General features: G+C 40.9%; 1 protein-coding gene across 8 annotated transcripts in view; it reads left to right on the top strand.

Moving 5' to 3' along the window:
• LOC127945982 (protein AF-10) overlaps positions 1 to 12,882 on the top strand; it is a 49,098-nt gene that overhangs the window by 29,004 nt on the left and 7,212 nt on the right. For all 8 annotated transcript variants that reach the window (XM_052542216.1, XM_052542214.1, XM_052542208.1 and 5 more), the window contains 3 exons: positions 3,180 to 3,352; positions 9,498 to 9,612; positions 11,727 to 11,799. In XM_052542216.1, the coding sequence (XP_052398176.1) occupies positions 3,180 to 3,352; positions 9,498 to 9,612; positions 11,727 to 11,799 (361 nt within the window). The remainder of the gene's footprint in view (positions 1 to 3,179; positions 3,353 to 9,497; positions 9,613 to 11,726; positions 11,800 to 12,882) is intronic.

Here is a 12,882-nt window from a genome sequence, read left to right as displayed (position 1 = left end):
CATCTCACTATTGCCATATCCCTTCTCTCAAGGCCATATGGGTTTTTTGTTTGTTTGTGCTCCCATCCATCGCAGCCCTCACCTGTTCATGGCATTTGGCTGGACTGTAAATATTTAGCCATGGCTAATGCAGGGCTACAGCAGAGTGCTCCATCTCATCTGTTTCACCCTTCCTCAGTGGCTCCCAGCTCCTTTTTCTCTGTTTTATGGATGGCTGGTTTTTCATGGGAGAAAAACATGGGACTCAAGTTAAAATAAGTTCAACTTTTTTAAAACAATGTCTCTAGACCTTGCATTTTCGCTTTCGTTGCCCTGCGTCTTGCATTTTTAAATGCAAAAACATGTTACAGTGTGTGATTTTTCTTCCACTTTTTGAACCAGCTGATTTTGAAAAATCTTTTCTTTTTTTTTTTTCACACATTCAAAGTCAACATTTGGACCCCATTGAGTTTTACATGGACACAAAACATTGAGACGTTTTTAGAATATCTTTTATGTTCCTCTGAAGAAAGTCGCACAGATTTGGAACAACCTAATACAAATAGAATTTCAATATATCCCTCTATCCCTGGATTTCTTACTCGGGATGAAACTATGGAGGCATCCTGAGCAGTGCATGCATTTGCTGCATTAACTGAATTCATGCGCTATAACTTATCCTCGCTTTCAGTCTGCATGCTCTAGAGATGTCAACCCCGACTGCTTGCTTGTGATAGAACATATCTTGAAGCTAGTAACCCAACGCGAAACATTTCAAGACATTGATAACTGCTCAAGATACCACATTAAAATTAAAAACATCTGCCACGTCAAAGGCCTAAATATGTTCTGCCAGCATGCAACAATACCTCGAATCAGTCCCTGCTTTCTTCTCTTCGGCTGTAAAGAAAGCGCTGGGATTCTTATCAGACTCTGAGCCTCGTCATTAACCTCCCTCTGAACTCGCATGGATTTTCTGCTGAGAGAGGAGACAGGGGTTTGACTTGAAATCCTGGCTAATCTAATTTGAAATTTCCCCTCTCTTCCCCTGATTTGATAAGGGGGGTTTCAGGAGGAGATGTTAAGTCCTTATCGATCGGGGGGGTTCGATCTGCACCAGATAACAGGATCTTTGTCCTTGCTTTGTTTGGTCGCTCATGTCTTGTAACCTCTAATCAAATGCTCCATTGGTTGACCTTTCCTAAAATTGTAATTATTAACCAGATTACCAGCTCAACACGTTGATTTAAAGATTAATCTAATCATTAATGAGCCAAGGTAGCCATTGGTATTCACAAATCTGCCAAAGCTAAAACCAATTGTGATTAAATGGAATAACGTGCCACAGTGATATCCAGGCTTCCTTTCTTGATTACTTATGCCCTATGTGGAGTTTGGAGCTTGGTATTGTAAATGCTTCACGTGGTACTTCTCCGCCCAACAATGTTTCCTTGTTTCACCAGTGAATGTAGACTGCCGTGAGCCATTCATTCCTTTGTGTGGCAAGGGGGCCTCTCTCGCTCCTGCATTGGGTCAGCCTGGGCCATCAGCTGGGTTTATTTGAGATGGTGGTAGGGAAGGAGGGAGAGAGAAAAGGGGGAAAAAATAAATAAAACAACAGCAACAACAAACAGCGTGCATGTCATGAACCGGCACATAAATATGAATGGGCTGCACTCCTCCCCAGGCCTGCCTGAAAAGCCCTCAGTCATTTTTACAGAAGAAATAGTGAGTCAACAGATTGAGGGAACTGTTTTCTGGGTCACCGGGCGGCGGATGTAGAGTGGATGTTGAGAGGACTCCAAAACGCTTTGTGCTTGCTCTCGATGTCTGCTGTGACAAGGGCCTGGTCAGACAAGACATTCAAAGTCCACAAAGTTCATCTCGGGGGCAGTAGGAAAGAAAGCTGGATAACTGGTGAAGGTATATTAGAGGACAGAGGTTGCCCTTACAGCTATTAAAACTTCGTTTTTACCACTAGATAACAGTTCATAACCTGCATTGATTTCAGAACTCAGAAGTCAGAAAGAGCTTTATTACCAGGTGTCCAAGGTTTTACACACACAAGGAAATTTACTTGGCGACAGTAGCTTCCAGTGCAGAAGTACACACACAGTGCAAACATACATGATAGTGCAGACATACATGGAATTAGACAGAAGAGACGAAATGAAATGGAACACTGATATAAGAAAAATAGAAAATGTAATAATAATGCACTATACAGAATTGTATTGTGTACAGTTTATGTAGTTCACAATGTGCAGTTTCCAGAGGCTATTTATAAACGTGTCAGTTATGATGGACTTTTAATTTTTCAGGATGAATATAGCCTGTGGGAAAAACTGTTCTTATGCCTGGCTGTTCTGGTGGTCAGTGCTCTGTAGCGCTGACCAGAAGGCAACAGTTCGGAGAGAGAGTTGGCTCTCAGCCCTTTTCCTCACTCTGGAGCTGTAAAGGTCTTGGAGGTTGGGCAGAGGGGCATCAGTAATCCTCTCAGCAGTCCAGACTATCCAGGGTAGTCTCTTGATGTCTAATTTGGTTTCTGAACCAAACCAGACAACTATAGATAAAACACTGGACAGACTCAAAGACAGCCTAGTAGAACTGTTTCGGCAGCTCCTAAACCAGGTTTAATTTACTCAGTTGGCGAAAGAAGTATAACCTCGCCTGGTCCTTTTTTAGCAATGAAGTCTATGTGAGTGCCCAGGAACCTGAATGACTCCACTGCGGTCACAGTGCTCTTCATGGTGAGTGAGGGGAGTCCACTCTTTTGCAGTGCATTCGTTTTTATACAGGGAGAAGAGCAGTGGGGAGAGAACCTATCCCTGAGGGGCACCAGTGCTGGTCATGAAAGTCTTAGATGTGAGTTTGCCCAGCCTCACTAGCTGCTGCCTGTCTGTCAGGAAGCTGGTGACCCACTGACATATGTTAGGTGGGCGCGGAGAGCTGGGTCAGTTTGTCTGAGATAAGGTCGGGCATGATGGTATTGAAATCCTTGCGTAATTCCCGTAATTGCAGAATTAATTATTTGTTTAACATCCCCGAAGTTGCTATGCCAGATCTCCTGCTGATAAACAAGACAATGTTATTTTTGACTATGTGAAAACCAAAAGAGAATGTTTGGCCAATGGGTCAATTATCAGTGAAAATTTGCTGTTTCACTTTAATCATTTGCTGTAATTGCTGTCTTTCTGCAGGTTCGTACCCCAGCAGTAGTGATGTAGCCTGCCCATTGCCCGGTGCGGTGTTTGGAGGGTCTCTGTCCGGATCCAACTCAGAGTTACCTGCTCATCAGTCAGTTGTCACTTCCATGCCCACTCTCACCTCGCTGCCCCCAACCGCCCCGTTCACCAGCACCTCATCCACACATGTAAGTGTTTAATGGACCTTATTACATATTCATGCTCAGTGCTCACTCTGTATATGTTTGTTCGATTATTTCAATGCAGATTTGTTTTTGGTGAAATGGGCAAATTAATATAAGAAAGATTAAAATTATCACAAGCTTTAAAATGTGACTCCAGGCTAAAATAAATTTTAAGGTGCTTTTATTTCGATTCAAATTTAAAACTGTTTAAATATATTTAGTTTTCTTGAGCGCCAACATATTAGAATGATTTCTGAATTATCAAGTGTCACTGAAGGCTGAATGATGGCTGCTGATAATTCAGCTTTGCCATCATAGGAATAAATTATTTGATATTGTAATAATATTTGAAAATATTAGGTTTTTTGTTTGTTTGTTTTTTAATAAATGTAGTCTTGGTGAGAATAAAATATTTTTTTCAAAAGAATTTATAATCTTACTAACACCACATGTTTGAATAGTCGTGTATATGCAAAAAGTCCATAACTAGATTTAAAAAAAAAAAATCAACATCTGCGAACAAATATTGTACTGCTTATCACACAGAGCTTTCAGCACACACATATTCTTTATACATCATCTCTTACAAAATTAACCCATTAAATAGAATTATACTTATCTTCTTTGTACTGGTGCTAATTTGCTCCAGTTTTATCAAGATAAATGCTGTTTGAGCATGTTCATGGCACAAATAGTAACTCCAAAAAGGCTCAGAATGTTGGGTGCAGCTATTTATATATTAAGTAACTCCTATTTTTCTTTGTGAAGGATTTTTTCCTTCTACAGAACAAATGAGTTTGGTTCGCAAGTGCCAGAGTTTGTGATAGATAATGCAATATTTATATAATCGCAACAGTATGTTAACAGTATGAGGGAGGCTATCTTTACAATACAATACAAATTGTGTTCCTTTATAGTAGGGCTGCACGATGTGTCGTTTAAGCATCGATATCGCGATGTACGAATCCACGATAGTCACAGTCGTAGTTGATCTGTTATTCATTAACTGTACAGGCCAGCTGCTCCCCGGCCCTTGACCAATGTGATTCGCGGATTAATTGCACAGCTTAACCATCATAGAGTGAAAGTTTATAATTTGCTTGTGTTTTTAAGTCCTGTCAGTTTGACAGGGCAGAGAGCGCGAGAGAGAGACAGGGAAAGAGAAAGAGAGAGAGAGCGAGCCCCGGCCACACGCTGACCATCTCCAAACAACACGAGCGCTGTCTTGCTCTCTCTCCCTCGCACATATTAATCAACTGACACGATGGTGTCTATGTTTAAATAATTTAAAATGAGAATGTAAGTGTGCTCACCCCATTTCTGTTTGTAAGAAAAAATTAGATTAGATTTCATATCGCAATATATATTGAATAAAATTAAAATATAGCAATGTCATTTTTTCCCAATATTGTGCAGCCCTACTTTATAGCATTGTGGTACCATCTTTGGGCAACAATGATACATAACATTTCAGTGTGACAAGTAAAGTGTGTCACTTCAGATCTAATTTTTCAGCTCTTGTATGACAATTAGGGTATTTCTGACTTCTTAAGTATATGGTCTTATCGAATAAACGCCATGTTTCGATTCTGTTTGTTAATACACTTTTTTGATATCACTAGCAGTGTTGAGTACTCGAGACTCGGACTCGGTCTTGGACTCGGTCTCGAGACCGTATTTTAATGGTCTCGGTCTTGTCATGGACTCGTGTGCATTTTGACTCGGTATTGACTCGGACTCTAACATATTAGGAATCGGACTTATGCCCGAGTCCACTCGAGTCCCAATCAAAATATTTCATGATTATTACTGTATGTTAATGTTTATTTAAATTGATGTATGTTTGAGACATCCAATGACTGGTGATTTTCTTTTGACGTGAGACGTTAGGCCAGTGACACTGGATGTGTGGCGCAAGCGTCTCAGCTGCGTGGCGTGTCTGTTTTTAATTCGGCTCCCATGCTAACAGGTTAGATCTTGCAGACTGCCTGCGCGAGACGCGCGGAAAACCCGTGCATGCTAGAAATAGAACCGACGCCTATTTTTCACGCGACACGCGTGCATGTTAGAAGCGTTTCCAGGCAAAAAAGTAAAATATGTTTATATGTCATTTTGTACACAAATACATATTAATTCATGACATTTTGATATTTGAAAGTCTATAGGTTGGCATAAATTCAGATATAAATGTAATTAAAAAAATAAATTAATAATGAACGATTTTCAAATATTGCACCTGTCAAACATACTCTATTGTGCCGTCAATACTGTTGACTGTGTCCTATCAGTAGGTGTGTAAAAAAAAAATAATAATAAAAAAAATAAATAAATAAAGTTGATATTGTTGTCATGAAGACAAGAGCCTGGTTTTTCGGCGCCCTCCCTCTATGTCTCCCACAGCCGCAGCAGCGCGCCAAGCGCCGCATGCAGGCACGCTTCTGGTGTGTAAAGACACAGAAAACGCGAAGCAGCCACTACGCTTCTGGCACGCAGCAGAGACGCCACGCAGCCAGTGTGTCACCGGCCTTAAGTTACCCTCCTGCCATCCGCCTGTAGTGATCCCGCTTTCCAGGAAGCCACATTGCTACATTATTTCTCTTAACTGTGTTATTTTTACAAAGTAGGACAAAATGGTCACAGAAAAAAAACAAATATCGTTTAATAAACTTATATAATGAATACAGACACAGACAGACTGTCTCAACACTAATCATCTCCCCCCAAAAACATGTCTGACAGAATGCATTGAACTTATATGGCATTTCATCCAGCTTTCTTCCCCTGGCACATACACACTTTTGCATGAAATTTTCCTGGACAGTCAGTCGGCTCTTGTGTGTATGCCCTCCGTAACTAAAAAAAACTTGGACTAGTGTGTATTTTACCGTGCATTAAAACCCACCATCCAGGGAAATTAGCATTAGATTAGCCGTTGCTGTTACAGAAAGTAATAAAATGGTGACTGTTGTCAGTCCCCGCTTCCTCTGCACCAGTAGAGAGTGTTTTTAGTCGGGGTGGATTGATCATGAGACCACATCGTGCTTGGTTGGGTAGCAGGATGGTCTCCTCACTTATTTTTTTGAAAAGTAATTATGGCCTTCTGTAATCTTCACAACACCTAAAGTGCACATAATCCAAGACATTGTAAGGATATTAGCAGTCATTAGTTAAACTTCAAGGTTAAAATTTATGTAAAAGCTGTTACAGTTGATCATTTACAGGTATAGTGGTACAGTAATGTTACTTGTACTAGAAAGGTTATATGGATGTGTATAGTGGTACAACGATGTTATGTCTTGACTCGGACTCGACCCTTTCTGAACTCGGTCTTGACTCGGACTCGACCCTCTCTGGACTCGATCTTGACTCGGACTCGACCCTCTCTGGACTCGATCTTGACTCGGACTCGACCCTCTCTGGACTCGATCTTGACTCGGACTCGACCCTCTCTGGACTCGATCTTGACTCGGACTCGACCCTCTCTGGACTCGATCTGGACTCGGACTCGAATGAGCTGGTCTCGACTACAACACTGATCACTAGTCTGAGCAGTATGTGTGGTCAAATAAACAGACATGACATTATTGTGAGATAAATGGCATAACTGTCACACGATAACACTAACAATTCTTATGTTGAAACGTTTTTGCTTTTTAGTTTACACTGTGATACATGTCCCTGGATTATTTGATGAATAGAAAGTTTGGAAGAACAGTGCTTTTAAAAGCGAATGGATATAGTGAATAAATGTTTACAAAGAATTATGTATAAATATCTTCATAAATCAGTGACTTAAGAATCCCTCTCACACATGGATGGACTACTGCATGTGTTCAGATGACAGTAATAAAGTCAAGTCATTCTTACAGGCTTCCAGCGCAGCTCCAAATGAGCTCTTTGGAAGCGCACTAGAGACGGAGTACCATCGCTGCCGCTCTCCTGAGCATCTTTGTCTTGACTTGCGCTGCTGTAGCAACCCGTAGTTTCCAGGCAACAGGGCTTTGTTTGTGCAGATCTGCCCTCTCTGCAGGCAGGGTGGCCTTACATTAGGAGATGAAGTAGACCCACTGATGGCCTTAATGCTGCAGGGCTCCCGGCGGACCAGCCCCTCCTAACACATGACTGCAAATATCCCCATCAGTCCTAAGCTTTATGGCATAGGAGACACAATACAATGAGCTTTTTTTCTTCACTAGGTTATAGTCAGAAGATCAGTAAACTGTGATGCATTTAAAACTTTATCAGGTCATGAATGGAATTCTTTTTATTTTTATGCATAACATCATGTTTTGTTGAATATAATGTATCAAACACTCATCTTTTATTCTGTCAGCATGAGCATCCCTGAGATATTTATTTCCTTCCTCACTTAACTCTCCATTTGTGGATTGGTTGGATGAAAAAAATGTAGTGTTTTCAAACAGTGCAGCAGTGACCTATGACCCCAGCGCATACCCCCTAGGCCAACCTCTGTCCCAGTCTTCGTTAACCTCCACAATGGTGCTGAAAGCCCTAAGCCTCAAACAATCTGGCTGTCCCTGTTTTCCCTGTGCGGGTGCATTGAGCTGAGCTCGCTGACGGGATGAGGGCTGACAGGCTGGACAGAGAGCTGTGTAGTGGGATGAGGGGTTCTCTTCACACTGGTCATGCTCCTCCTCTCTCCACACGGACTGAAAGAGGAGTCTGAGGAATGGGGAGGGCCTGAGGGGCCATGAGGGGCCCGGGGAATGTAGGATATCACTTTTTGTTTTTTTGTAGACATAAAATGTAAAGAATTTGAAGACCATTTTTATTGTTATTAAAGACAAGTTGTTGTTTTTTTTTTTTTTTTTTTTTTTTTTTTTTTTTTGTAGCTAAGGCAGTTTAAATTCTGTGTCACGTTTAGGATTTAAGTACCTTTTGCTCCATGTTTTAGCACCATAAATGACATTTTTACTTCCTTTATTTCTTAGTATAAGATGCATAAAAGAAGCATGTTTTCAAGGTTGGTTTAAATGTTGGCATTGTATAGTTTATTTTTATAGTCTATTCAGTGGTCATTTGTAGGAGTGATTTCCACTAAATGGGTTTCAGTCCAATAGAGTCAGAAGTCCTTAAGTTACACATAAAGACGTTATTGTACAGTAACCAGAAGAAATCCAATACATTGTAATTTCAGCTAGCGTTATTTTCTGTTTGGATCAGGTAAGGCCTTGATGTAGATTAAAACGAGCAAAGAAAAATGAAAGAATTTATTGATTTGATGAAAATAAGCACTGTATGACTTTTTTTTGTTATTTTTTAAAGGATCAAGGCTATCTTTATTTGATGGGGGGAAAAATGTAATATTGTGCAATTTAGTTTTTTAATTTTGGATTTTAATGTATTTTCAGCAGTCATTATTTGAGACTTTAGTGTCACACGATCTTGCAGAAATCATTTTAATATGCTGATTTGGTGGTCGAGAGACATTTACTGTTATTACCTGTTTTGAACCGTTATGTTGCTTAATTGAGTTGTGGAAGATGTGAAACATTTTTTTTTTAGGATTTTTGGTGAATTGACATTTGTTTAAAATAGAAATCGTTTGTAATAAATAAATGTCTTTACTTTTACTTTTGAGCAATATACCGTGTCCTTGCTGAATAAATGGAAGTGTAGTCTGTAAATTGGAATAAATAGGAGTAATCATCTATATTTATATAAAATTAGAATAAAACCTCTTCAATTTTCCCAACAGTTCCCTGCTATTAACAACATTATTCCACTGCAAAAGTGCTATTTAAGACCAAATCATGTGAACATTTGTGTGGTTTCCACCATGCACCAAGTTTGTTGTTGCACATATACCGCTACCTCAGAAGCAACACCGAAACCAATCCCACCCATTATTAGGGAAATGGTGTAATTGGATTAAATAATTAGCTCCAGAAGCACATGGTGTGTATGTTGTTCAGGGCTGAGGATCTGCTGTTGCAGGCTCAGCCAATTCTCCTGGCTCACAGGAAATACAGCTGACATGGAGTTTTATCATCCAGCTCTTTGGCTCAGCGCTCTTGCTGGCATTCATATGCACACAATTAGAGACACATGCTTGCACTCAATCAGCATTTGGAAATTTGATAGTGTTCCATAGTCTAACTCTCTTTCTTTTGTGTTTCTTCCTTAGTCAAACTCTGTCCCGGGATCCTTTAACCTGGCGCCAACCCATATGTTCGGAAACAGGCTGAATCCCAATTCTGCCATGGCTGCACTGATCGCCCAGTCTGAGGGCTCCCCAGCAGGTGAGACACACAGATGAGGAACCACACTGATCTTTAGCCGGTACCTCCCATAGGCACAGGATTACCCTCTCAAATCCTTCCCTCCTGCTTCTCCCATTTCTCCTCTTCCTCCTATTCTTTCTCCGCTCTCCTGTGCATATGGAATGTGTGGTCAGCTGAACCCCCCTCCTGACCTCCTCAGGTCGCAGAGAGAGGGAGAGGCAGAGAACAACTCTCCCCAGGAAAGAAAGCTGAAAGTGTGCATACCTGTTAAATGAAGCGTGCTACCACTCAAACATTTCATTAATCTACACAATGACCGCAGTGATGACACAGAGGGGATTGCCCTGGGTTTAGGAGGCAGGCTTACCTTACACTCAGCCTCTCCCTTCTCCTTCCCTCCATCCCGGACCTCTCAACACTTTCCCCGGACCCTGCCTAAACCCTGGGGGCTCAGTCATGAGCGAATGGGCTTGCAGGACCCTGTCATGGGGGTTGGGGTGGGGGCCAGTTGAAAGCAAGAGAGAGATAGGAAAAAGGGGGAACACAGCCTTTGAGGAATAATGGATCAGTCATGCCCTCCTCCTCAAACAGAGGTCAGGGGGTCATTTGACTAACAATAGGGGGAAGAACACCGTCCTTAAAGAGACCATCGCTCGAGACTGCAAAGCTTGCATGCTATTAGCATAAGCCCAGTTCTTATCTTGCATTAGTTTAAAGCGCAGCACGTTTAAAATAGGGCGCATATTGAGTGGGCTGATAATTTGGCTTGTGTCAACATTTTGATATATATTCGTTCTGAAGTCAGTACGATTTAAAAAAAAGGATATAATACCTTCATTCAAAAGAATGTGTTAAATCAAAAGTGATGAAGGCATTTTTAAAAAAATATTTTCTATTTCTGTTTTCAATATTAAAAATAATCAATTTCCATTGCAGAAATAAATTACATTTTAAAATATATTAAAATAGATTTTAGTTTTTCATTTTCAATAATAATAATTTATAATATTACTGTATTTTTGATCTAATAAATGCAGCATAAGATATTTTTTTGAGTGGTTGAGTGTATACACCCACACACACACACATGTAAATTTGTGTAAAATGTTTATAGTATATAAGTATAAAAAAAGATATAAACCTATTCTAAATGTAAATCTATTATAATATCTAATCTACTTTATTATGTAATGTATAATATAAATTAATGGTAGTAATATACGTGTACTTTTTATTTTTAGTGCATTTTTGAATAAATATTTTATAAACATTCAGCAAATTTGATGTCATTTAATGTCAGGTATCTATCATCGGTTGGCCACTCTGTTGTCTAGATATTGGAATTTCTTTTAATAAAAATTAAAAAAAAACGGTAAAAATAAAAAAAAAATAGTAAAATATTATCATTGAGGCTGTGACACAAGGCTTGTTTACTTTAGCAGAGCACTTTTTTTTTTTTGTAAAGTGATACCCGATGCTTTCGGTTCCAGTCTGCACTGCAGCCCCGGGGCTGTTCCAGGGTCAGGCAAGAGGTCAGCACTATAATAAGTCAGACCAGACCTTGAGCGGCTCGTTCTGATGTGCCCATACCCCCCCACTGGAGTCCGCCTGTGGTCTAGGTGGTAGTGGGCTGGGAAGTGTTAAAAAGAATAAGATGGGGTGGAAAAGGAAAAGCAAGGGGAAGGATGCTGGGAGGAAGAGAAAAATGGGATTGGCTAGCTGTGACTAGAGGGGGGTGGGGAGAAAAAAAAGAGAGAGAGAGAGAGAGTAAAGAGGGAGGGGGTTGTGCTTGGCGAGGCGCATATGTGATTCATTACTTTCACTGCCGAAAATGAAAAGCAGTGTCTGGCATGGGGCCTGCAGGCAGGGTGAAGGGAGCCTCCACAGGAAAGAAAGAGCTGGAGGGAGGGAGGGAGGGAGAGAGAGAGAGGTGACTCCGTGACACTCTCAGTGGTGTCAGTGTGCAAGCTGAGCCGGCAGAGAGACCACTCTAGATGGATTTCTGTGAGGAAGATCAGATGGCTACCAGGCTCACTTTGGGTCGAGCTGCCTGTCCCTGCACTTCCCAGGCTCCTCTAACGCCCACATCTTCACGCCGGCTCCTTATCGACTGCTCTCTGTTTACCTTTCAGATCAGGAGCTAGGAGACGGAGCTCTCGGCTTCTCCAGAAGAGGAAACTCACCAAAGACAAACCTCTCCCCTCGGTAAGTCCTATTTACATTCCAGAGCTAGACTTCCCCTCCTCCAGGCTCGCCCTCCCTTCCTCCCCCACAGAACACACTTATTCACTCAGTCAGTTTCTCTCCTTCAGAACAGCGTGCATTTTGAGCTCGCAGCTGTTGTCCATATCGCAGTTACAAACCGGCTTTAGAGTTCGACGTGGCAGAGATGTCTTCGAACGCAGAAAGAAACATTGCATTCATTTTCTGTAACCTGAGGTGTAGCCTTTTTTGCGCTGTGATTAAATATAAAATGGATTTATACGGAAGCATATATATACTGCACAAAAAAGGATATAATATGTTTGGTTGAAAAGGTATGTTGATTTTCTGTTTCATTTAGATCGCTTCTGTTATTTAAGAAGGGGGTTTATTTTGTGTACTTTGATTGCTGCTTTAGTTTATGGATATTAATATAAACTAAAAATTATTTTCAACTTTTCAGATCAATTTGGTCTTTTTAGTCGTAATGTGAGTTTGAGAAATGCATTTAGCACAATATTGCTATAAACTCTGAGCTTGTCTATTTGTATGGCAGCCTTTTCATTACTGAAGGTACAAGAAGCCGTTCACACTAACAACATTTTTGCATTCTGTTGCTTTTCGATTGTTTTTCCATGTCAATGTGCTAGACAGATGTATTTGCCTGCGGATCTCACATCTTGCGTCTTTTGGAGCACAAGACAGCGTTTTAAAAACATGACGCTGAAGTTAAAAATGTAAACTTAAAAAAACAACGACATGTCTCTAGTCCATGAATCGCATTGGGGAAAGTTCTGCACCATCTTCAGATTAACTACGAGTATCTGTATGTGCCGTTTCTGTGATCCGCACCGGAGCAGCCATGCAGGAGGATATGGCTTCACAGTCCTGTGCTGGAGATTTATTGCCTTGAGGAGCACATCTCAGCCCAGCCGTAATTACCTCAGAGACAGATTCCCACTCACCCGAGAGCCCTGATGTAGAGCCCAGAGCTGGAAGTATTCATAATAACACAGATCGCTGTCTGTCCAAACAAGTGCGTACTGAGATTTATGGTGTCAGAGAGGCAGGCCCAGGCTCTTTCAC

This window comes from Carassius gibelio, chromosome A24, assembly GCF_023724105.1.
Source record: "Carassius gibelio isolate Cgi1373 ecotype wild population from Czech Republic chromosome A24, carGib1.2-hapl.c, whole genome shotgun sequence".
Classification (NCBI taxonomy): domain Eukaryota; kingdom Metazoa; phylum Chordata; class Actinopteri; order Cypriniformes; family Cyprinidae; genus Carassius; species Carassius gibelio.
Note: the sequence above shows the minus strand (reverse complement) of the source record. Positions and strands in the feature narration are given on the sequence as shown.